Raw genomic sequence first — 27,229 nt, 5'->3', positions numbered from 1 at the left:
ACTGTTAATCAGAGCCAACACGAGATGCCAAAATAAGTGTCTGGATTCAATACTTATTCCAAGTGCCGCTTTGATTTTCAGTGAGGTACTATAATGCACACCGCGGCAAGTCAATGTAATCATTCATGATAGGGAAGTTCTGAAACAGCGAAATAAACTCTTTAGGTGCAGAGAACTCATACGACCCATGAAGCTGTTTCAGAGAGGATTGGGGAGGGTTTTAGATATGGGGGATCTTACATGGCAAGTAAGACTTGTTTATAAAATAATAATGATATGTTTCATAAATTCCTATAAATTAAACAATCTCACCGAGTTCAGCTCATAGTTCCTTCCTCCTCAAAGTACCATTTAAATGTATGCAGTGATGGAGCCTTATAGCATCTTCAATCTATTGTTTAAAATAGGTATGTCATCATGGTATCATTTTCAAGTTGCTTCCTATAGTTGACATTTCACAGTTCTTATATTTCTGAGTCCGTAGATTCACAAATTTCGTAAATTTCCTCTATTTTCTTATGAACTTTTTCTTTGTCTTTTGCAAGATCTTTCCACTGACGAATGTCTAGACCATTTTCAAAACGATCCATATTTTGTTTAATAATATCCGGGTACTTAAATGCTGGTCTTCCCCTTTTCCTTCTTAATTTTTGATACTTGCTGGCCATTTGCAACATGTGGAACTCTGGTCTTCGTACTACATGACTCCAATATCTAAGCTGAAGAGCCCTTATTTTTTAGTAATTGTTCTACCTTGAAGAACTGCGTCAATAGATTTTTTGGTGTTACTGGCTGTGTCTCGTCGACAGTTAGCTATTAGTTCACCTACTATTTGGCGCTCGTAGCCTCTCATCCTTATCCTATTTGCTTTTGTAAGGACTGATGTCTGCCCTCCGTGGTCCATTGTTGGAGCGATAATAGAATGATGTAAGATAGAAGAAAAATTTTCGGAAGGCTTCATTTTTGTTATAAACTGTCTAACTACTTTTGACGCTTGCATCTTGCCTTCATTGTTTGAGAACGACATAATCGATTCGTTAGTGTTGCCCCTAAATATTTGATGTCGGTTGATAAGTTATATTGTATCCCGTCTAATGTGACTTCTTTCCGGTTACACCCCAAAGGAGCTTTGATCATAACCTTTGTTTTTAGTGTGTTGATGTGGAGGTTGAATCTTTTCAGATGATCCTTTAGCACCGGTAGTAGCCTGTCTAATTCCGACTTAGTTCGCGCTATAATTAATATGTCGTCAGCGTATTCCAATAGAATTGGAAATTTGAAAGATTCCGTTTGATTTAAAGTAAAGAAGCTACCTAGGTCTTTCTCGCAGCACTGTAATATATGTTCCATTATAAGGTTAAACAAAAATGGAGAAAGGGGGCACCCTTGTTTAACACCCCTTTTCCTCTCTTGAGGGGGAGAACGCTGTCCGTGCCAAAGTGTTTGAAATGATTCTTCGTTAACGCATTTGATCGTCCGCATGATCAAATATGGTGGGATATGCTTTCGCTCCATTATCTTGCCTAATTCCTTAAGCGATACTTCGTCGAATGCCTTACTTACACTGCCGGCCAAAAGTTTGGGATCACCCGCCTAAAAACATGCAAATTTTGATCGTTCATATCTCAGCTGTCTTAGGACATATTGCAAATCTTCTGATCTCATTTGAAACATAATGAGCAATAGCTATTTCGGAGGTATTTTGCTCATAAATAATGTTTTAGTTTTGCACCTAAAACTTAACCTAAAGTTAGAGCATTTTCAAAAAAACGCACTCAATATTCAAAGCCGATCATCTCGCGACAGGGTGGACCCAATTTCAAAATTTGAGTTGCATTAGAATCCTTATTCTATACTTCTCAAAACACAATCAAAAAAATTTGTGCAAAAATTTAAGAATGTACTTTTAATTGATAAAATAGACACTTAAGTTATCGTCCAAAAGTTTGGGATCACCCCTCAGTATGGTGTATTGGCCAAAAACATGCAAATTTATCTTATTCATATCTTTCTCATCTAACATCGTATTGCAGATCTGAAGGGTGCATTTGAAAGCTTAGGAATTGTTATTTTTCTATAAATTCATACAAAAATTATATTTTAAAGTGATAACCATAAACAATTTACTTGAAATTAATAGTTTTTTGAAAACTCACACTTTGTAACGAGTATATATACACAAGATAATCTTTAGATCAAACAACAGAATAATAAAATAGATTAAACAAACATTCGTAAACATTGAAAGAACGAATCTAGACAACCGGAATAAAATTGACTTAAAATAAGTCTAAAATTAATAAATTATAGCGAAATCCAATTATTGTTCTACAAAGTGCCACCCTAACTCCATATCCATCAGTAACTTTGATGATTATAAAGATACTCGCGCGCATTTGAATGTATTCGATCAACCGACACATTTCCTGAGTAGAAAGCATGGCTTAAGGGGCATCTTCCAGAAGACCACCAGCTGCAAAATTGCTGTGTGCCAGGTGAATGACCTCTTTCGGGAGTCCTTTATATACTTAGGTTTGGGAGAGAAAAGGGTTGGTCTTCGAATTAGGGTTTGGAAGGGGAAGACGAGGTCCCTTCGTAAATACATGGAAAAGGGAAACATTTGTTAAACGGCCCGATCAGACTTTCGGATCGGGTAGTTCCGGTACGAAGTGGAACTAGCTTCAAGTGAGCTGATAACTGATGCGACCACCCAATTCACTTACTTCTGAAGATCAGTTGGGATAAGATCGGTTAGTTCACGTTGTAATTTGTTAGTTAAACTGTTTGCCTGTAATCCGTGAACCAGTGTTCTGGTTATTAATCAGCATTTTTGGTATTCCATTTAGCTTACGATAAGGTTACGATACGCGTAACAACTTGAGTTGCGCACTCCAAGGTAAAGTGTCAGAACGTTGTGAGTTTGTGAATATCACGTGAAACACCACGCCCTTTCTCACGACAGATTTAAGACGCCCACGCAAGCCTTCACAAAGAGCCTTCGGCATCGACTGCACCCTGCACGACTGCACCACGGTCGGAACATCGTACCCGGGTTGTCTACGCTTCCGGGCCGAATCCGGCAACGCTGGCCAGCGAAACTTACTACCATTCGACCAAATTAATCCGCCGGCTCGTAAGCTCTGCCGGCGTGCTATCCTATAGTCGGGGAATCCGGAGGGAGGTATTGGCCGAGCGACGAAGTGATTTCATCATCGAGCAGCGACAGAGCCACCTGCATGTTGCAGTAACACCATCGTGAACCATCGACCAGCGCATCGCTAGGAAGTCTCGACAGCAGTTGTCGCAGGTAGAATCAAAAATGGGGGAGTAGATATTCCCAAAACCCCCATCTGAAATTAGCGACAAACGTGAGTACTCGAATATGGCCAACTTTCTATACTAGTGATTGTTCATGTACATGACATTTGGAACGGCATACAACTATAGCCGCTTAAGTTGCAATTTGCAAACTTCGTCCTATGACGATAATTTTACGCACAATCGATGTGATTTGGACTGGCGAGCCGGAAAAGTAGCCAATTTTCACCCCCGCAAAGAAAAATCAAACCATTTGCATGAAGAAATTTTCATCATCGAGTGCATCGTAAAGCGAACGAACAACCAAGCGTCTCCACCAGCAATAGCAGTTGAAAATCAAAACCGAAACGAAATTGTAAAACTAACACACGACAGTGGAGGCCGAAATAAAAGGGACCCAATGAATGCTAACTAAATCGTCTCAGGCATTTTGGACCGGAAACACTAGAGGGATGATGACATAATTGGGGCATTGGGAAGGGGGTCACAGGCTATTCGTTGTTGCGTTTACTTTCTTTACAGCGGTGATTGGCTGCGAATCCAATCACGGTCTTTTCTCATCCTGAGCAGGTTAAGAGGTTGGGAATTCGTCCGTTAGTTTTCAGCTTCTCTGGTTCAACTTTGTAGCGAGCAACGAATAATCCCCCTTTCCGTGATTTTGCGGGCTGTTCTCGTTTTCGGGGCGGATTCGAATTCGAAGCCGAAGTACGGATCCCTTTTCAGAGACCCTTCTGCTTCTTTCCCAAAATAGGGAACCAAAAAAAAGGAACTCACGTCCGAGTCTCATTCAGCTGGGCAAACCAAGACCAGGTGGGTGGTCTTCCGTAAGGAAGTGGCGCTTAAGCCACCCGCTAACGAAACGGAAGTGTGTCGGGGCTCTCGTTATAACTTATGATTGTGAATTTTTTATGGCTATGGATTTAAAATATAATTTTTTAATGAATTTATGAAAAAAAAAACAATTCCTAAGCTTTCAAATGCACCCTTCAGATCTGCAATACGATGTTAGATGAGAAAGATATGAATGAGATAAATTTGCATGTTTTTGAAAAACTGATCCCAAACTTTTGGTCGATACACCATACTAGGGGTGATCCCAAACTTTTGGACGATAACTTAAGTGTCTATTTCATTAATAAATAGTACATTCTTAAATTTTTGCACAAAATTTTTTGATTGTGTTTTGAGAAGTATAGAATAAGGATTCTAATGCAACTCAAATTTTGAAATTTTGTCCACCCTATCGCGAGATGATCGGCTTTGAATATTGAGTGCGTTTTTTCGAAAATGCTCTAACTTTAGGTTAAGTTTTAGGTGCAAAACTAAAACATTATTTCTGAGCAAAATAACTCCGAAATAGCTATTGCTCATTATCTTTCAAATGAGTTCAGAAGATTTGCAATATGTCCTAAGACGGCTGCGATATGAACGATCAAAATTTGCATAGTTTTTAGCGGGTGATCCCAAACTTTTGGCCGGCAGTGTATGTCGAGCGACATGATCATAAGGTCATCTCCAGCGTTCCATTTCTCCTCCATCACTCTCTTGGCTACATATATGTGATCCAGTGTACTTCTTCCTTCAAGAAAGGCAGCCTGATGGTGTCCAATTGGGGTAGAAAATCTTTGAATTTCTTTTAAAATCCATGTAGCGTATATTTTGTACCCCGTACTGCTGAGACATATACGCCGGAAGTCACTGGTGGATTTGGGGCTTCTTATTTTGGGTATAGGTATTAAAATTGATTGTTTCCAGCATCTGGGGATTTCATTTTCTGTCCATATTTATTCAATAATCGATTTAAACTGCTTCACCGTTCTAGGGTTACTGTATTTTAAGAGTTCACCGTAAACTCCGTCAATTCCTGGAGCTTTTCCATTTTGAAGATGATAAATTATTTCATCTACAGTTTGGAAATTTGGTTCTCCAAAAATCCCAATGTTATCATCAAAAACATAGTCTTCCGGTAGCATGCATTCGGCGGAATTTTCTCCCATCCAATTTTTCATAGAGATGCACATCGTCCAATTTACCAATGGGTTTGCTTTTTTATAAGCTTTCATATATTTATATGTCCTGCTAATTCGTTCTCCAAGCCTATATTTATGCAAATTAGAAAAAAAAAATCAAACTGTTCCTTCTCTTCTCTTTCTTTACGCATCGTCGAAAAAATGATTTTTATTCCTTCAGTTTTTTTTCTTATTTTGTCATTGTACGGGTTCGTTTTGGATCTGAATGCCCATTTTTCAATGTCTGCTAGCGTTTTCCTTCGCTGAGGTGATAGTGGTATTTTATTGTTAGCAGATATGGTTTTTTCAGCAGCTTTGATTATATTTTCGGAAAAAATATCCCATATTTCACTAACATTTTGTGTAGATAAATTAATGTTATTCTCGCCTAACGAATCTTGTTACCTTTTACGGAATTTTTCGTTTTTTATCAAGTTTAGATCAAGTTTTATTCGTTTATGATCACGAAATCCAGCATGTGATGGTCTTACCGATTCCTCGACTGGTCTAGAGATGCAGATTACCCCATAAATTAATTTGTGATCGGTGTTAACCTCTTGAACCCATTTGGCTGTCAATTTTTTGATGAATATCTTAGAATTTATTTTCGTCAGTATGTGATCTATTTTTAGAAATCTTTTTCCCGCCATCCACGTAGTAAGCAATGACTTTTCTGCCATTGTGCTCCTCAATACCAAGTTGTGTCTGTGTAGAAAGAATTTAAGCTGTTCGCCGTTGGGATTAGTTTCTTTAGACCAAGCCCACCGCAAGTTGCTATTTCGGTCGGTATTTTAGATGTTTTGATTGGTTGCGTTTTTATCTATTTACTTATTTTCGCATCCATTGTTGCGATCCAGGTTGGTATTTGTGTTTGTTTATTTTCTGATAGCAACTAACGGCTGCGTTGCTACCGGGTTGCTACATAAACGCATCCTGTAACAACCTACTGCTCGAATGCTTTTTCTCGATTCAAGTTAGCGACTGTTGGTGCGATGAAAGGTTGATAAATATGTTGCTGAATGTACTCGATTCGAGGTTTAGCAACCATTGGTGGGCTTGGTCTTATGGAGTATAAATTTTCCGATATATTTTCGATCCAATTCGGTTAACCCGTTCCGACCTATTTGGGCATTTGTGTCTCCTAGAAAAATCAAATTAGAGACCCTTCCAATACGTCCGATACATTGTCCCAAGTTTCCCAAAAAGGTTGTGTAGGCTGAGTTCGGAGCGTGGAAATTTATTATATGTAATTTCAGATATTCTCCTCGTATGTTGATGATTATCTCAATATACTGGATGTTTTCAAACTGATCATTCGTGTTGATCACAGTAACGTCCAGGTCTTTGCGGATCAGAAACGCAAGCCCCCGGATTCGATTTGATTTGTTTTTCAATATGTACCATACATAATCTCTTGAACTCAATTGTGACGCCTCGATGCTGACTTCTTGGAGACAGGCCATATGCCATATGCTGAGCAACGCATCATTAATACAGTCCCTTTTATTGCTTTGGCAACAACCTCTAACATTCCAGCTTGCGATGCAGGGTAGTTCACAGTTCGTCATATGGTATTTCATATCCAAGGTAACAGATAAAAATGATTTTTGGTCGTATACCTTAACGACACTATGGAAAAAGTTGTCCACTTCACCATTACTTTTCCCACTATACCATAGCCTGATTCGTCTATTCCCTGTCAGTGATCCTAATTCAGGTAAAAGCCGAAAACACAAATTTTCTTTACTGTTAAATAATTAATATATATGAAGTCGTAATGATTTATTTAGATGAATCATGCTTTGATAAAATACTTTTAAAAAAACAAGATGGTTCAGAAAGGGATCAAAACAAATTCATGGAGAATGTTATGTAGAATAACTCTTGAGAAGTCAATTCAAAACATGAAACTGATACAAACGGTTTATAAATGTTTATTGGTAACTTTTAAAACGAGCTTTAATTTTCCTTGAAGCTTTTTGAAGAATTAAAAGTTTCTCACCCACAATTTTTTTTATCGATGAAAACTTAAACTTTTTGGAAAAAGTATGAAATCGGAGGGCGTTTTCTCAAAAGTAGTTTTTTGTATTCATTGACATTATTAAATAAAAAGGAACAGAATTAATGTGACTGGTGATTCTTTAGGTTAACTGAACAACTGTTAACAAGATCAATCCTTTTGTACAATTTTTTTTTCAACCTAATTGAGGCTTCCAATCAAAGCAGAATTGGGACATTTTTGAATTTGAAAATTTTTCCGTGGAATGAAACTACTGACTTCTAAGATGAGACTCGATACTAGAGGCTGTCTCAATAGACTGAGTCAATTTGGGGTCATTTTGTAATTTCTCAAACCCTGGGGTCTTAAAAGCTTCGTCTTGGTCCAAAACTCATCCATAATTTTTTGTAGAATTTTTAAGTAACGTTTACATGAGTAAATTTGAACTTTTAGGTTTGTATGGGAAAATTGAATATTTTGTACTGAAAAATCAACATAATTTTTGTTTCCTCTGTAGAACCGAGCCAGCTGACAGATTTTGTGCCAATTTATAAAATTCTTAAAGTAAATTTCCCGCCAAACAACTTGGTCGAAGACCTTAACTTCGTATCTTATTAGGCATGTCTTTTCGCATTGATAAACCATAAATTCAATTGACATCACTGCTGGAGCCTCGCGAAGTATTGCACGAAAAGAAGACATGCAATACGTCGCTAGGCACGCTGCAGGGATGTCAATTGAATTTATTGTTTATCAATGCGAAAAGACATGCCTCTGTCAAACAGCTAATAACTTTTTTCCCCAATAAGATACGTAGTTACGGTCTTCGACCAAGTTGTTCGGCGGGAAATTTACTTTAGGAATTTTATAAATTGGCACAAAATCTGTCAGCTGGCTCGGTTCCACAGAAGAAACTAAAATGATGTTGATTTTTCAGTACAAAATATTCAATTTTCCCATACAAAACTAAAAGTTCAAATTTACTCATGTAAACGTTACTTAAAAATTCTACAAAAAAATATGGATGAGTTTTGGACCAAGACGAAGCTTTTAAGACCCCAGGGTTTGAGAAATTAAAAAATGACCCCAATTCGACTCAGTCTACTGTCTCAATCCACAATTGCATTTTATGATAAGCAGAAATTACAATCCGTTGATTTTGTTCAAAGCTTTTTTGAAACTGAAGATTCCCACCAGGAGAAAGTAAAAATACATACAATTTTAAATCAACTGGCAGGAGTCTAAATTTTTTTTTACTAAGAGTTGCTTTGACGTGAGAATTAGATTTAGATATTTGGCAATTGCTTGGAATTTGTTATTTTTTAAATGCATCCAATTTGTGAGAAACTTAAAAAATATGGAAAATAAAAATTATATATAGGGTGATTTGCCAATCATTTCACAGCAAAGCAAATGATTTTGGTTTTTATGCAGTATTTTAGTCATTCCAACCGAATTCGCTCGATTTTTTTGTCGATTGTATTTATGCAGCTTTGATCGACAAGATCCAAACATTAAATTGTTCGAAAAAGTGACATAAACATTTAAAAAATAAAAAATAATTTCATGAACATTTAAAAAATCTTTTAAAAAAATTGTCTGTGACAAATTCGATGTCGTACTATTGTTGTCCGATTTTTATCCCAATAGTTGCACATCTTAAAAGCTTTCTTAATGCTTAGCCAACATGTGGTTTAGAATGCTGATATTTGGCACGGATGCTCATTATGAGACTTCTAGTTCAAATGCATTCCAATTTGGTCGTTTATATCGGGGTCAAAATCCCGAAATATCGAAGCCGTCGATTTGAGATCCTGGCATGAATTTTATCTTTCATGCAATTTTCTCAGAAACTCCAATCTACAGTTGGATTGTACCAGAAACATCTGAATGGAGTGTTATTTGACCTTATTTACCCAGTCATGGGAATTTTTCTTTATATGTCCTAGCAGCTTGGAATTTTAAATCATTGAAATTCCATTTAACTTATTGAAAGGATCTTTTACTTTTAAAATATTTTCAAAGGAACTATTGACTGATGAAATTATAATAGGACGCGATCTGTTTTGCAGCTCTTAGTGAAATTATTTTATAAAACTATTAATTTCAATTTAAAGCTTGAGAATGCACTCAAAATTGCTCAAACGTTCAGATTGTTTGACTGATTAATGCTCAAGATATGCAGTTTTGTATGAGAATTTTTCTTTTCAAGAAGTTTATTGATTCAAATACATTTTTCGTCTATCTAGGATTATTGGCAATGAAGGTTACTCCTGTAGCAATTCATCAGTCATCATGAAATCACATAAAATTGAAATGTTTCCTAACCACGTTTCAGCTATAAAACTTTTTTGTTCATATTAATAATTACGAAATAAAGAGTGTTATTTATTGGGTGAAAAGAATTTAATAAAACATTTCTCAAATTTCTCCGATCTATCATGACGGCCGATTTGAATTTATGAGAACAATTTTTATAGGAAAAATATTACTTCAGGTCTTCCATCCTGTAGTTTCGATTTTTTTTTCGAATTTTATGTCGAAAGTTAATCGCACACAATATTTCTATCAAAATCAAGGGTTTTGCTGTTGACATGAAATAAAAATCTTTAGGATTCGTCGAAAAGATGCAACAGTTTATTTCAAAATTTGGGAAACAGTGGTATTGCAGAACAATGTTTAGATTCTTTGCAAAATAATTTGAGTTGATGCTCGGGAAGAAGAACTTTAAAATAAATCTTTAAAAAAGAAGTGTCTCAAAGCCAAAGTAGTTTAGTCGCTGTTAAAGTGCCTATACTTTGACACTCTTCAGACATTGCAAGTTGCCAAACCTTCTATTCCATATACAATACAATTTGATTGCGAAAAAAAAAATAAAATAAAGCAAAATTTTGATAATTTGTTTTAGAAAAAAAAATCAGGTAGGGTAAGAACACTATATATTGAACACCATCTTTGGGATTCAACGCATTTGTGGCCAATAAATAATAACGAAAGGTTTTTCTGATAAAATTTTGATAGCGTAGCTTAAGCTTATTTATCAGCTTCGAATCGATATATTTTTTTCGCGGAAATATGTTTTGAAATTATTATTTAAGCCTTTTTATTCAAAATTACTTTTGTCCCAATGATTAAACACAATGATTCAAAAATTGAACAGGCAATGTTCTAATTATTGAACACGTAAACGTTGAATATCATTGCATATATTTAGGGGTATTTCGCTTGATAGTATGCCTTAGAGGGGCGATTTTGGTTGAGCTAGCAACCAAGAATCAGTTTGTTTATATTTCCAAACACCAACCGATGTTTGTTCAATAACTGGTACATGCATTTCTTTACGAAACGAGTACTGCAAGATTGAACGTTCAATAATTGAAACATTGGCGTTTTCTGTGATCCAATGATTGAACACTTTAATTTGTTAAATTTTATGAAAATAAGGATAATAAAGGCTGAAACTCTTCCAGAAATCATTCAAAAAGACTGAGTTGAAAACACTCATATCATTATCTTAGACGTTTATTTGTCTTTTAACCAATTTTCCCCTCAATCAAAAATAGGCTGTTTTCTTCATCCAGTCGAAAAACCAAGCCAAGATTTGAACACATATTCAAGTTTCGGGGATTGTGGCTTTAAGAATCCAAGATTCTTGATAAAAATTTGAAGAGGTAGAAAATGCTTCAACAGTGGCACAACGAATTTTTATTCATTTTTCTACTGTATATTATTGTTTTAATTGGTAAATGTTTTACTAGTGTTCAATATCTGGAACCTGTTCAATAACTAGTGCTTCTACCCTACTTATTTCAATTCTCCTTCATTCCTGATTAGCAGAAATAAATAATTTTGTAAATTGTAGAAGAGACATTGTTCTCTTGGTTTGCATCACCAATGTATGCACTGTTAACTGGCAGTACGAAGTTTATTCTAACAAACTAAATAATCAAATGCATCATTCTCAAAAGTCAATTTTGAACATCTCAATACAGCACACTTTTCATTTTATCCGCGAATTAGACGCGGAATAAGATACAATAAGTCTTCTTCAACTAAAAATTTTATTTTCAAAAGCTTAACTGCTCTAGTGATTCATATTTTAATTTCCTTTCTTGTTTCCCTTCTTCACAGAACAACCTCCTCCAATCCTTTCCGACCTTCATTCGAAGCAAAGCGCGTTACAACCGTAAGCGCAGTGCCAACATCCCGCGGAACCTTCGTCAACTCGGGCAAATCGAAGCTGATAGGGGCAGCAAGCACCACCACAACGACAACGACAACCCCCAGCAGTCTATCAACAACTGCCAAATCATCGTCGGCTTCCGGTTCTCGATTCATCCACTTTCCCGCGAGACCGGTGATCCCATCGATAAATATCACTCACAATGGATCGGCAAAGTCAGCTGAGGTGATTTACGATGAGGAAGATTACTACGAAGATTCCAAGGATGTCGGAGAAGATACGCAGGAGATAAGAGATTTCAAACCGAGCGCAGGGCAGAAGAACAATTCGATCAACGTTAAGGAAGAAGCGAAACAAAAGTTGATTGCGAGTACGGCGAGCAGTTTGTTGAGTTTGAGCAGTACTACGAATGCGGACTATGAGAACGAGGAACGGGGTGGAAGTTTGAACAACATAAACGAGAATGGGTACTATGATATAGTGCGGGAAGGAGGCGGAGGTGAAGCTGAAAAGATCGAAGACCATACGGTTATTTTGACGGATAACTTCTTCCTGCCTGATGGATCTGAGGAAGTGTTTGATGACGAGTTGGAAGGACTTGAGGAGGATACAGAAGCACCGAAGAGAGATATTTCATCAGTGGCGCCACCCTTCCAGGAACAGGATAAACCGGATTCAGAATCAAGCTACGACGATGAGTATTTGTACGATGAAGAAGAGCCTACGGTTACGACAACAGTTCGACCGGAAGCTAAGCCAACAACGATTCCAGCTCCAACGGCAACTAAAGAATCGGACAACGTCGATACACTGATCTTCTCCGAGGAGGATCCAAGAGAAGAAGGTTCGATTGGCGCTTCTGATGAAACTATCCCGGAAACAACGCGATCGGTGCTGATTGAGACAACGAGTACGACGAGCTCTACACCGACGACTACGGGAGCAACCGAATCGACGACGGCAGAGCCTACTGTGTCAACGGAACGTTCGTCGTCAAACAGCTCGGTTGAAGCAGAGCCTACTGCAAACGTGACAACCGAAAGTTGGGTGGTAGTTGCCTCAGTACAGACGAGTCGAAGCGTATCAGGAGCAAGGTTTTTGCCCTTCCCTCAGGTTGAACAGGACGAGAAGAAGGCAAGTTTATCGGAGCTTGATGCGAAGAATAGTCGAGAGAATGAGGACATTGACGTTACTACCATTAGCAGCAACAGTCAAGAGATCGAGAAGACGACGATTGCGCCACAGGAAACGGTTATTTCCGTGACTGATGATTCGGAAACACCAACGACGGAAAAGTCTATCATTGCATCGTCACAGTCTACGGAAAGCATAATTGACAAGCTTGATCGTGTTCAGTCGGAGCTTTCCAGCGGTGTGTTGACCGGACAGTTCCCAGTTCTCAAAGAAACGGTAACTGAAGACGCTAAAGTACCGACTTCCTCGGCTCTTCCACCAGTTTTTATTAGGAAGTTCCAACCGAATGCACGAGCTACGACGACTAAAAAACCTCGTCCGACGCCTTCAACTCAAAAACCTGCAGTTGCCGTAGAAAATCTAGCTAAGAAGATAACGTTCGATGAGGTCGATGACATTTCATCCTTGCTTCCAGCTGATTACAAGCAGAAAAACAACTTCAAACTGAAGAAGTTCGGATCAAGCAGTACAACTTCTGAACCATTGGCAGCCGCTAAAGATGTTCTGAACGAAGAGCCGTTGAAGCCAGAGATTGGAAACCGATTCCGACCGGCCAACATTAGTCGATCCTACAAGAGCAACGTCCCGATTCAAGAGTTGAGCTCGTTGCTACCCAAAGACTACCGACTGAACAGAACTGAAGAGGAAGTCCGAACAACAAACAACCTCAAGGAGCTTATCAGCAAGATCAAGGTCAGCGACAAACCAAACGGTACCCTAGACGTGTTCAAGAAAGCTCAAACGGTAGATCTTTCTTCGTTCCTACCACCGGGTTACAAACCTCAAAGTGACTCAACAGCGACTACCAAAGCACCGAAATCAGCTGTACTAGAAGACGACGTTAGTAAACTTCTTCCTCCAGGTTACAAAACGTTTAAAACAACCAAAAAACCAACGACGACTACAGCGTCTACCGTACTCAACGACAATATTAGCAAATTCTTACCCCCAGGATACAACCCACCAAAGGAAGAATCTAAGGTAGTATTTAGTGAAGATATCAGAAAATTCCTACCACCTGGCTACAAACCTCCTAAAGAAGATTCATCCAACAAGCCCTCGATTGCCTTCAACGAAGATATCAACAAGTTCCTACCACCAGGCTATAAACCCCCGTCTGAAGAGAAGAAACCCGAACCGGAAGTCATTGATCCCACGAGTCTCCTAAACAAGATCAAGTTCAACGACGTTTCCGCCCTACTTCCAACCGGATTTAATCAAACTACCAACTCGAACCAGGAATCCACAGACAGTGGCAAAACTGGTGGAAGCAAAGTCGTTTTCCCAAGTCGTCCGGGTATCAAGAAACCTGGAGTCGGTCGCCCGACAACTCCGAAACCAGTGCACGCAGCCGGTCCCGACGCCCCGGAAGTCCTGATTCGCAAAGGCGTTCCAACTCGTGCCACAACCGAATTCACCGGATGGCCAACACCTTCGACAACACCGCTTTCGATCGAAAAACTTCTGGAACAACAAAAGCAGCAGGAACTGCTTGAAAAGTTGTTGGCTTCCTCCTCGACTTCGACAACGACTACAACTACAACCACAACGACCACAACTACTCCAAGGTAAGTATGTTTTAAACTTCTTCAACACTTAAACTGATGTAATTCTCCGTTTCAGACCAACGGAACCGGGACTATGCCATTCGGAGTGTGACCTTGCCGGAACTATCCGAATCGTCGACGGTGTCAAGTGGGTTCCGGAATTGCTAGACCACAATACCGACGAATGGAAGCAACTAGCTAAAGACGTCGAAGCTCAACTGAACGAAGTCTACAGCAAGGCTCAGAACCTAAGCAAGTGGTACAAAAAAGTACGGATCGATAGCTTCAGCAAGGGTAGCGTGCTAGTCGACTACTTCGTGGAGCTGAAAGATCTAACGCGGGATGTTAGTACCCTGGAGATTAAGAAGCTATTCCATGAGGCGTTGACGCCAGCTCCGTTGCCGACGACGACGCCGGAGCCACCGGGTACAGATGCAGAGGACGAAAGAGAGGATTTGGATAGCGTGCCGAGGGAACCGATTGTACAGGCGGCGGTGCCACGTGTGAAGGAAGTGTTCCTGTTGGGCAAGTTTAAGGTGGATCCGGTGTCAACGGATTTTAGTGGTAAGTTGGAAGACCCCTGACATTTGAATTTCCTTTAAAATCACATTGATTAATGTTGGTTAATCTCCGTGGTTAATTTTATCGACGTTTTTCGGCGAGTTTACAAATTAAAAACGTTTTTTTCACCAGTCGTCCAGACGTTTCGAGCTACTTTGGCATTCGTTCCTCTTCCGAGGACAAAATTACTGGCTTTCGTCCATACTAATTTGTTCGGGCTAGTATGGACGAAAGCCAGTAATTTTGTCCACTGAAGAGGAGCGAATTCCAGAGTAGCTCGAATCTTCTGGACGACTGGTAAAAAAACGTTTTAAATTTGTTAAACTCGCCGAAAAACGTCGATAAAATTCAACAACATTAAAATCACATTATATACATAGTCTGATTTTTTTTTTAGAAATTCTTTCCAAAAGGCTAAGGCAATATTGTAGTTGAAATTCTCAATCTTTCCTTACTTTTGTTGTGCAAACGTTTGAAATTTACTGTATACCTTTTTTTTTAAAAGATTGTTCATAGTATAAAAACTTTAACACACACTTTATTTTATGACAAAATAAACTTGATTTGTTACTTATATTGGTTGAAAGCACTTAAATTGATGAATTTATAAACACAAGTCTAGTGCAATAGTTTGTGTAGTAAACGAATAAAAAGTGTTACGTCGTCTCTATAATAGTTTAAAACTACTAATGCTTCATAAGCTATAATTTCAGCTAGCGAATATGCCATGTTTCTCTTTAATTATTTAATTCGTTCTATTCACTTACAGAAAATGAGGTTAGAAAACGTTTTAACTGCCCGAAAGCTCTACTGTTATAATTTCACTAGATTTGGTTGAGGTAAATGATATCAATCATGAATCATGCTGCAAAACTTTTAAAATCACCAGAAAATTTCGCTTTGATTTTATTTCAAGTAAAGTTTTATCACAGAATGTGACTTGCAATATTATAATTACTAAAAGCACAAAAAGTTATTAACTTTTACTAAATATTTAGTGAATAAGCTTTTTAATAAGAGAATTGTTGCTATAAGAATGTTGATCCATTTTAATTGCCTTACCTTGCACAAATGATAAGTCGGGAGTCAGGACCTTGAGTTTTTGCGTTTTGAAAGTACTTAATACTTATACTTGAACAAATTACAGAGAAGAAACAATGTTAAGGGTTTTTAAGTTGAAATTCAGCTTAAGCTTACTTGCACGTTGATTGAACTTTGCACACAAAGTTTTAGAATTTGAATCGTTGTTAAGGATTATCTTAAACCGTATGAATGGTTGTTTTAATGCAAATAATTGACATTTGAATATTCAAATGTAAGCTCTACAACTGCAAAGTTCCTAGAGACTGTGCCAAAAATGCCCTTATGGCTCAAAAAAATTTTATCGGTGCTTAACTTAACTTATCAATTTGGAATTCATGAGAATAAGGTCGTTTTCATCTACCTTCTAAATCATTTAATTTTAAATCATTTAAATTATTTAAAATAATCCATTTTGAATTGTCGATTCTTATTTTCATTATATCTTTCGCCAGAACAGCAATTTTGTAGTAGAACTAAAAATATACTTTTTTTGTTTGAGGCTCAAAGAAATTTTCCCTATTTGTAGCAAAATACAGTGTTTTTGCTCTAGCTTATGCTGAGAATTATTCAAAATCATTTATGGGAAAAAATGAATATTAAAATTGAAAAGGATCAAGGATCACATTTGGAAGTTTTTTGGACTTTCATATATGGGTCGAATTATCAATAAAGGAAATTAAGTTATGAAAAAAATGGACAACGAAAATGATAATGATCACATGGAATAAAATAAATCCTTTCCTTGAGTGGAATATCGAGACTCTATCAGTATTTATCATATATGCCACAAAGTTGCCGATAAAAATTCTGTATTGTTGAGAAAAAAATCTGACTTTCTGTGAATTTAACCAAAAAAAGTCAGGAAAAAATATTTTTTTTAACATTTTTTTTTTAAAAAGAAATATTTAGACATTTTCAAAACAAAATTTAAAATTTAAAATTATAGTGACGTTCTACGTTTATTTTCGAAAATTATGATTTTTATAATTTTGGAAAAGCGTTGAAAATTTATAAAATCTGTAAAATTTTTGAATATTTTATAAAATCTTTGTTCTGTGACAAAGAATCTGTGATGAAAATTTGCTCAAAATTCTGTGAAATCATTGATTTTTCTGTTATTTCGGCAACCATGATATGCTAGGTGGTCTCTAGCCGTAAAATGCATTACATGGGCCCAGGCGCGGTCCTATGGGGGGGGGGGGGTGATCGGGGTGATCACCCCCCCCCCAAGCGGCAAAAAACCGTTATAAAATACCCACAAAAGCTGGAATTTCCATAAAAAGTTGGAACTTTTCTTAGAAGATGTGCTTTTAAATTTTCAAAATTTTCCACTCCGTGGGGGTGTTTATTTAACAAAAAAGTTAATTTATCCCTTAGAAGGCTCAATATTGAAAAAAGTCGGTCCACCAAACTCAAGCAGCTGTAACATGCGATTCCTTCGACTGAGTTATACCAAATAACTTTAGTTGATAAGTAACTCAACAAAAGTGTGTTGTTGAGTGTCGATTTTAAATTTGCTTTAAATGAAATGTAGGGACAACTTTTTTAAAATTTTCACTTATTTCCCACATATACCTAAATTATCACGAGCAAATCGTAATAAATTTTATATTTGCTTTTGAATTTGAATTTTGAATTTTAATGAAATGATAAATTTGAAAAAGTCATATAGGGGGGTGAATATGGTTATAGCCCTGAAATACTTGAAATATTTGATTGCTGTCATCATACATTTATTGCCTTCAATATGCCGTTTCTTTTTTATTTGCTAAGATTTAGAAGGAAACAATAAAAAAAGTCATTAAACTATAAACGTACGGAATTATGTGATTTTCAATTTTCTGTAGTTTAAGAAATTTCTACCATGTTTTATGGATTAACAGGTATTGGTCGATCTAAGAAGTAAAGTTTTCCAGTAGGCGTTTAAGGAACGTATAGCTACAATTGACCGTATAACGTTCTAATCTTGCTTTATGTCTTCTAGTAACCAATATTTCACTAAACAAATTCAATCGTAATGAACAACAAGTGTTAATGCCGCCTTAAATGAATGTTTGATGAAGTTTTGAGCAGCGAAAAGTTTCCCATTAGGAATTTTTTGTATTTCAAATTTTTTTTTTAGATTGAAGAAACATTATCAATTCAGAATCAAGAACAATCATTCTAATAAAACTTTACTTTAAGAATATAAAGCTAATACATATCTGCAATTAAAAAAATTTAATTTAAAATTTTTAAGCAATATGTAGTTTAAAATATCAAAAAGATTTAGAAAAAAAGGTTTAAACCTTATGATAAATTTACATGAAAACTGTGAGTAATTTACCATGAGTAAAAAATTATAGGAGTAAGTATGTTTCCCCATTTTGTAAAATACGAAGATTATATAGACGAAATCTGTATCGTTTTTTTTCCGGGAATTTTTCACGTTTAGGCATTCTTCACTCTAATCTGTATCGTTGAATGAATAAAGGATAATGAAAAGATTTTAAATATTTTTTGTTGTTCATGTAGGTTTGTTACTTCATCAATTATCATTGATGAAGTAACTATTTTTTCGGCAACAAGGCAATCTATCATGCTTAACAGTCAGATGATCTTTTAGTGATTTTTTACCAACACTCCTGGATTTCAAGATCTACAGCAATTATGTCACCGATACTGCTTTCAGCTCATTTACAAAATAATATTGAAATTTTAAGTTAAAATTTAGTTTAAGGTTTGATAATCTGAATCAGAAAGCTTGGCTATTTTATTTGCAAATGATTGAGACTCTTTACTAAAGAAAAGTATTAGCTTTCAAAATTTACCCTTCATTTCATAATTTTTTATAATAATTCAAAATTATTTTGAAAATTAGGAATTACGTGTAGATATCTAAATGAACAATAAAAAAGATTAATCACTTTTTTATAATTTATTTGATGCAGTACAATAAAAATTGAAAATTTTTAATGATAACTTTTAATTCAAATGCAAATCATAGAAATTTAGGTTCCAGAAACTTCATATTCAGAAACTGATTTTGATAATCTTATTTTCTACTTAATTTATATTTAAAGTGTTGATTTTTTATATTGTGTTTTCAACTTTGAAATTAATAACACTAAATTTACAAATCACGATTCAGTTAAATACCCCAGAATTTAATGCCCGTTAGTTATGCTTGTTAATCAGTTTATCGGCTATATCGGTGAAAAGTAAAATACTTCCTGAAAATTATAAAATATCAGAGCGCTAATATTTAGAAGCTCAGGAAGATAGCTTGAAAAATATTTTTCTACATTATAAATATTTTTTCGCAGTGGATATTATAGATTCGCTGGTTGTTTTATAAAAGGATGTGTAAGTTGCGTAGAAGGATATTAAAATGAGTATACGGAGAAGCTTTGATAAAGTTTTCATTATTCATCTCTTGTGTCATACTTTTTTAAATACATGTTGTTCAGTGAAATCCATGGGGAAAGGAAGAGCAGTGTGCAGCTTATATTGTAGTTTAATTTGCAACTGACCATCCCCCCTGCAACCCCTCGCCTCCTTTCACTGACTCAAATGATTGTTTTTTCACCAGATTTTAACGTTCCTTTATATTGACTGATTTTTGAAAATTGGAAAAATCACCCCCCCCCCAACCCCCCCCCCCACCCCCCCCAAGAGTCAGCTCTAGGACCGCCCCTGCATGGGCCATGGTGAGGCGCAAAATGTGTGTTCAAATCCCACTGGGGAACGGCGAGTTATTTTTTATCATGTTATTCAGCTTTATTTTCTGATCTGTTTAAAAAACATTCAAATTCCATTAATAGATTCATTTCAACCCTCAGTTTTTGCTGATTAAATGTTTGATTCAATAGCCTTCACAGTTGCTATTTAAAAAAGTGACCTTAAAAAAGCCTTCGAAACATTGAATTACGAAATATTACTATCCAAACTGGACAAATATGGATTAAAAGGAACAGCTAATAATATCCTTCGCAGTTATTTAGAGGGGCGGGAGCCAATTTGTAGTGATTGAAAATACCAGAAGCGTGTAAAGAAATATTGATATTGGTGTACCACAAGGTAGCAATATAGGTCCATTACTTCTTTTGCTGTGTGTCAATGATCTCTGTAACTTACCATTAAAAGACACAGCACGCTTATTCGCTGATGATACAGCAATTTTCTACTCAGCAGCATAAACTGATATGATAATTGAAACAAACTGAAAATGGTTTGAAATTGTTATCTAAATATTTAGTGCTAACTTCCCTCACTCAACTATACGAAAATCAAATTCATGTTATTTCATTCTTCACATCAAAGATTACTTCCGATTATTGACCCAACGATAGAAGGAAATCTTATTGAGAGGGTAAAATGCTTTAAATATTTAGGAATCTACCTAGATGAATATCTTGCTTGGAGTCGTCACACAGAATATCTAGAGAAAAAATATTCTCCTTTTTGTGGTATCCTATGGAAATTGAGAAATTTTGTGCCTCAACATGTTTTATTGAAATTTTACTTTGCGTTTATTCACTCTAATATTAACTATCTTTTTATGATATGGGGAAGAGCCTCCTTATCAAACATACAAAAAAAAATTTAAACTCTACAGAATAGATGCTTGAAAAATAATTACCTATAGACTCCCGTTGCTCTTTCCTAGCGAACAGCTCTACTCCTTAAGAGCACATATCATTCTTCCATTAAAAGACCTTTGTGATCTACAAACTATAATATATGTCTACGAAAATTTACACACAAATTTCAGTAATCAAAACATCCATTTTACAACGGAATTGCGTACTCATAACACTCGCCAGTCAGATTTTCTACAACGAAGCTGATCCATGACATCCTTAGGTCAAAAACGAATATCATTTATTGATGATGGATTCATATTGAGAAATGGATTTGCAAATAGTTCGAAAACGTGAAAGCCTACTAAAATTTTTATTTGTACGGTCATCTTCGAAGAAATCAGCGAGAGACAAATTAAATCCAATAACTAAAAGCACGGTAGTTGAGCGAATTTACAGCCACCTTTAACAAACACGCTTTCTCGAATGATTAATTTTTTCAAACTGGCAGCCGGGTTGGTGATGCGGTTTCTGTTCGCGCGTTTTGATATTTTGTTTTGATATTAAAAAAATGTGTTTCAATATATTTATATATAGATGATCTGGTGTGCTTCGCTACACCTTCCGAAAATTAATAAAGTTTTGGAAAATTATTTAAATTTCGATTTATTTGTAAATAGTTTAAAACTAAATCTTAACATCATTTAGATGCAACCCCTTTCAAATGAGTGCTTCAATTTGAGTTTGAAATTGTTCAACGATAATGAATATTTTAAAATATTTGCAAATGATGATTTTTTTAATTTTTAAAACCTGATCTTAACTTTATTATTCGATCATTGTTTTAAATTCAACAGTGCACAAAAACTCTATCACGTCTCCCCACTGAAAGAAAGGTGAGGTCCTCAAGCATTAAAGTAATATTTTTCGTATGCATTTATGTTCTCGCGTAAAATATGGTTCCTTGGGCTTGAAAACTTGTCGTATTGTTACAAAAACCTTGTATGGGAACCCCCTTCCTGGCCATTTCGTTGAAAAAAAAGTGGTCTCGAACAATCATAGAAGCATTTCTCATATCCAAAAACACTTCCATGGCAATTTAGCTTTCCCTTTTTTGATATCTGTCTAAGCTTTACAGCAAAATTTTTATGATTATTGATTAGGAGCTCTTAAGATATGACATAAAATGTATGGGAGCTTCTATCATCCTGTTCCTTCAAGAAGGGCCTTGAATAATCATAAAAGCATCTCTCCTAACCATTCCCACGCCAAATTGGGGCCCATTTGTTTGATTAGATATCGAGTTATCTCTATCCCTTTTTAATGTTTTGACTAACAGGAGGTGAGGGAGGGGTGCAAAATAATCATAGTAGGACTTTTTGTACTAAAAAGCCCTTTCTTCCTAATTTGGTTTAATTTAATTAGTTTTTTTTAAGTTTCTAATTATAGAACCTTTACCACGTTTGTGGCATTCGTGTCTCATTTGATTAGTGTTCATTTTTCCATGCCAAATTTGGTTTAATTAGATCTCGAGTTGTTAAAAAAAACTGTAAGAGAGACCCTCTTCTCCCTTTCTATTTCCTTCCTGGAATTAAGGGGAGGCTTCCCAAATAGCCATAGAAACATTTTTGGTACTCAAATAATATCATCTGCTAAACTCGGTTCTGTTTTCTAGATTAGGGTTTTGCTAATCATTCCATGGGCGCTCAAGTTGACTATTTGTATCGTCCTGTTAGAAGGAGAAAGTGGTACTAAATCATCTCAGAAACATTTTAATTTCCCAAATATCTTCCAAATTAAATTTAGTTCCATTTGCTTGATTAGTTCTCGAGATGAGCAAAAATTTCCAAACCATCATAGAAACATTCCTCATACCCAAATACCCTTCCATGCCAAATTGGGTCCATTCGATCGATTGGTTTTGGGAGTTTACAAAATTCATGTCTAAATGATAATCAATTTGATTTTCCTATTTTCTCGTATTTGCATTAACAGTCGCCTAGAACTTCTTTTGGCGCTACTTAGTAACTATCCGTTTTATGAAACTACAGTTTTATGAAGCTGCAACTTCTCTTTTAAGATTATGTAATACTTTCTGAACTGTAGTTTCAATTCAAAAGAAGCTAAAGTCTTTCAGTTCGTGGCTCCGATTACTAAATTTCTTAAAATGAAATGCCAGCCTCCACATAATGTTGACTCTGTGAATTTCAGTCACTTTAGTGACCAACGTTTACTTAACAAGTAGGTACATACAAATATCTCAAGGGTCCACCCATAGAGCCCAGGTTTGTTACAGATAGTTTAGAGAAGGGACCCCGGGAAATGCTAGACCAGCATTGGGGGTGATGATTTCGCCCTATATCTCCTGGGCTCCTAATGTTTCCTACAGAAACTCCTAACTCTAACAGCATGTAAAAAATTATCTCTAAAAATTTGAAATCAAATTTATTTTTTTTCAGATGAGTTGATATTTTAATGTTATATAAGTTGATTGATAAATGGCTGGTTGACCACCAGCTCCGCCTACTGCGATGCACCCTTTGAACACTGAGTTCGTCATCGCAATCCAAAAATCAATTTTTATACGAGGAATTGAAACGAAGCTACTGCCAGTTAACCACTTTGCCCGTAACCTGTTGTGATATCATATAAAATACAATCGTTACTATTTGTATCGGAAACTGATAATATAATCACATTTATTCTCGTCAAGTCATGTATAAAGGTCAGGTTCCAATAGTTATTGATATATGCGTGGATTATCCATCCGTCATATTGGCAACACTTCATTAATGATTTCCAATCTGTTCAGCTGGCAACAATTTCAGTAAACATTACGAATTCCCTCTTCGTCGAATCTAGAACAATAGCAAATTGACTAGAGTTTCCATTTCCCGGCCATTTTACTTTTGCCGGGAATTGGGAAATCTGGTGGCCTGTTTCCCGGGAAATATTCAAAAACATGTATTGTCGATTGCATGAATTTCAAGAATTCTATGAGAATCTGATTTGACAGATAAAAATCTCGCACTCACTAATATTAACCATCACATTCTTTAGGTAAACAACCATAGGCCAATAGATGAGAAGGGAGTATAAGACAAAAGGAAACGTAAGAGTTCTATTGATTGAAATTATTTCTGCCAAAAAATTAACATTCGTACGTACCGTTGCCATCCCCAACAAACTGCGCTGATTGCACCTATTTTGATCCCCGTGCAAATTATTTGCTCGTAGTGAAATCTGCTCACTGACGCATTAGACTGAGTCGATTTGAGGTCATTTTGGAATTTCTCAAACCCTGGGGTTTAAAAAGCTTCGTCTTGGACTAAAACTCATCCATGTTTTTTGGAAAATTTTTAAGTAATGCTTACATGAGTAAATTTGAACTTTTAGGTTTGTATGGGAAAAATGAATATTTTGTACTGAAAAATCAACATTATTTTTGTTTCGTCTGTGGAAGCCAGCTGATGGTTTTTGTGCCAATTTATAAATTTCCTAAAGGAAATTTCCTGCTAAACAACTTTATCGAAGACCGTAACATGGTATCTAATTAGACAAAAAAGTTATTAGCTGTTTAAAATTGATTAACAATAAATTCAATTGACATCACTGCTTGAGCCTCGTGAAGTGTTGCTTGGAAAGTAGTCACGCAATACCTCGCTAGGCATTCTTCAGGGATGTCAATTGAATTTATTGTTTATCAGTGCGAAAAGACATACCCCTGTTAAACAGCTAATAACTTTTTTGTCTAATTAGATACCAAGTTACGGTCTTCGACAAAGTTGTTCAGCGAAAAATTTACTTTAGGAAATTTATAAATTGGCACAAAAACCATCAGGTGGCTGGGTTCCACAGACGAAACAAAAATAATGTTGATTTTTCAGTAAAAAATATTCATTTTTCCCATACAAACCTAAAAGTTCAAATTTACTCATGTAAACGTTACTTAAAAATTTTGCAAAAAATTATGGATGAGTTTTAGACCAAGACGAAGCTTTTTAGATCCCAGGGTTTGAGAAATTCCAAAATGACCCCAAATCGACTCAGTCTACTGACGCATACATATAGATAATGAAATATATCGATTTGCTTTACATCTTAAGATGAAATTGAATACAAATAATTGCAAAAGTTAATTAATTTCTTATTTTTAGATAAATTTTTAATAATTCGAAAAACGTACGAATGATATGTGATTTGTTTGTTCCATTAACATTCTAATACCGGAATGAAAAAAAAACCCAATTCAATTGCATTTTGTTTTTTGTTCGTTTTTTTTCACATGTATATCGATCAACTTTCATTATTAAACTCCTTGGTTCGCATTTCATTACAATTTTCGTTCGAAACAACAATCATTATGTTATCATTTCCAATAAAAATAATACAGAAATAACAGTCACCAAAAGCCCTCCCCCCATCCCTTGAAGCAGAAGGAAGCTTCGGCTTAACATAAATATCTTGAGAAAATTTTCAAATGTAATTATTTACCAATTTACCATTTTCTACCTTTCCTATCACAGTCATCCCAAAACAGATCATCGCCACGCCGGCGCCGGAGGAAGAAAATCTGCTACTGCCGCAGTGGGCCATCGCCGTCATCGTCATCGGGGTCGGTTCGCTTCTCTTTGTCATCCTTTTCGGTGTCACCGTGGTAAGATTAATAACTTTAATTGCTTTCCAAAACAGATTAATTAGAATCTGATTTCTTTATATTTTTTTTCAGCTAATCAATCGCCAAAAGGCAGCCAAGAAGAAGGCTCCCACCCCGCTGACGGCCGACATGCTGAACGAGCTGAACAAGAACCACATGGGCGGCATCGACAACTTCGGGTCCGAGGATCTGTACAATCTGGATGATGCCTGGGACGACCATGGACATGATGTGAAACCGAAGGTACGGTTATTGAATCGAGAAATTTAACAGTTGAAGTCTAATCGATGGTCTCTCTTTCAGCGTTTCTCCAACTCCATGCACGGTAGCAGTGCGTCCAACATCTACGACAGCTGGCGCTCGACGCATCAGCGCCATCCCGGAAATGCGGCTGGTGCCGGCGGAAACGCCTCAAACGCTGACTACTTCTACGATGATTACGGTAGTCCACTGAAGGGATCCCACTATCCTCCCTCGGGGCACAGTCACGGACACAGTCATAGCCATCATCATCAGCGTTTGCACGACGCGGCCGCAGCCTTCATGATGCACGAACCTCCGCCACCGGTGATGGCCATGTACCCGCCCTACCATCATGCACCCCTCCCTCCCACAGGCCATTACGCCACCAACTCACGACGATACTATCGAGATTATGATCCCAATTTCTAATGTGAGTCTGAGAGTGTAAATGGTACGTGTGCGTGAGAGAAAATGGCGGGAAAAATTCGTCGCCATTTAGGTTCAATTTCATCCGTTTTTTTTCGAATCACCCTCAATCCTTTTTATTTGTTTAATTTTGTTTCCATAACTCGCCGGCCATCATTCGAATCATACGCGTGTGCGATAGGATATAATCTTATTAAAATCGTAGAAAAATAGTGAAAAAAAACCAACAAACAAACAGGGAGTCTATATACAGTTTTGTGCATGGATTTCTTTGACAAAACTGTTCCAATTCAAAGTTTAGGAAGTCTCTAAATTTCAGAACTTGGAAGATAAAACGTATAGTCGAAGACACTTGTTTAACATTTTCGAAATGTCCGAACGACGGGCATTCAAACCCACACAAACAAGCAAACAAACAAACTCGAACTCGAACGCTAATGCTACTACTAACAGATGAAACTCATTTCCTAAACACACTTCTAAAAAAAAAAAATCCGTTCCAGTTTCCATCTCGAATAATGTTTGTGACTAATTTCTTATATTTTTCTTAAAGGTGATGAAAAAAGAAACATTTTTTTCCTCAAAATTTTAACTTTCGGAGGAAGACTCTTTTTTAACAGATTTCAAAACGAATCGCTCCATAATAATCGAGTTTTAAACCTATCTAATCTCTCTTATGACTGGTAAAAAAAATCAACTCGCTGGTAGAAACAAATATTTAAAACTAGATTTTTGAGTCACAAATTTAGGATATGATATCTTTTTCTTTTAAGTATCGGAAATCTGAATTCCACTTGCTGAAATTTAACGTCTGAATTTGATTCAGAGTGCTTGAATAAAAACAGTTATACATTTTTAATGTCTTAGCTAACTTTGGCTTTATTATTCTAAAATTAAAAAAAAAATTGTGACAAAGTAACGAAGTTGATTTAAGTGATATCTTCATTTTATTTAATTTTTTAGACATTTTTCTGTTAATTTTGAATTTTAATTTTCCGAACATCATTCTGTGGCAAGGCCTTAAAAAATATTAATAACACATTTTTAAATTGTATGAAAAAAATGTATTAAACTACAATTTTTTTTTCAATGGTTTTCAATTTCGTTCAACTACAAAAATGATCTTTGCATTAACTGATATTCAAATCTAGAGATACCTGATTTTTCAGATTTTTCTTACTATGCTGATGTTTCTGATTTTTTAAAAGTTTCTGAACATGCAGATTTTTATAATTTTTCAAGTTTTCTGTTTTTTTTAAATATTTTTGATCATTAATTTTTTTTAAATAATTTTAAATTTTTCTTATTTCTCTGATTTTTTTTTTAATTTTCTGATTTTGAAAATTTTATATTTTCTTTTTTTTTCTAAGCTTTATGGAATTTTAAAATTTAGCTGACTTTCCAGATTTTTCCGACTTTTCTGATTTATCCAATTTTTCGGATTTTT

General features: G+C 35.9%; 1 protein-coding gene across 1 annotated transcript in view; it reads left to right on the top strand.

The window, feature by feature from the left end:
* The window catches only part of LOC129753716 (mucin-2-like), a 134,815-nt gene extending 109,030 nt beyond the window's left edge, over positions 1-25,785 (top strand). Inside the window, exons 5-9 of the mRNA XM_055749560.1 lie at positions 11,458-14,271; positions 14,327-14,814; positions 24,983-25,113; positions 25,186-25,356; positions 25,417-25,785. Of these exons, the coding sequence (XP_055605535.1) occupies positions 11,458-14,271; positions 14,327-14,814; positions 24,983-25,113; positions 25,186-25,356; positions 25,417-25,785 (3,973 nt within the window). The remainder of the gene's footprint in view (positions 1-11,457; positions 14,272-14,326; positions 14,815-24,982; positions 25,114-25,185; positions 25,357-25,416) is intronic.
* Positions 25,786-27,229: the final 1,444 nt, after the last annotated feature.

The sequence above is a fragment of the Uranotaenia lowii genome, chromosome 3, assembly GCF_029784155.1.
Source record: "Uranotaenia lowii strain MFRU-FL chromosome 3, ASM2978415v1, whole genome shotgun sequence".
NCBI classification, from domain to species: Eukaryota; Metazoa; Arthropoda; class Insecta; order Diptera; family Culicidae; genus Uranotaenia; species Uranotaenia lowii.
This window is presented reverse-complemented; position numbering and strand designations above follow the sequence as displayed.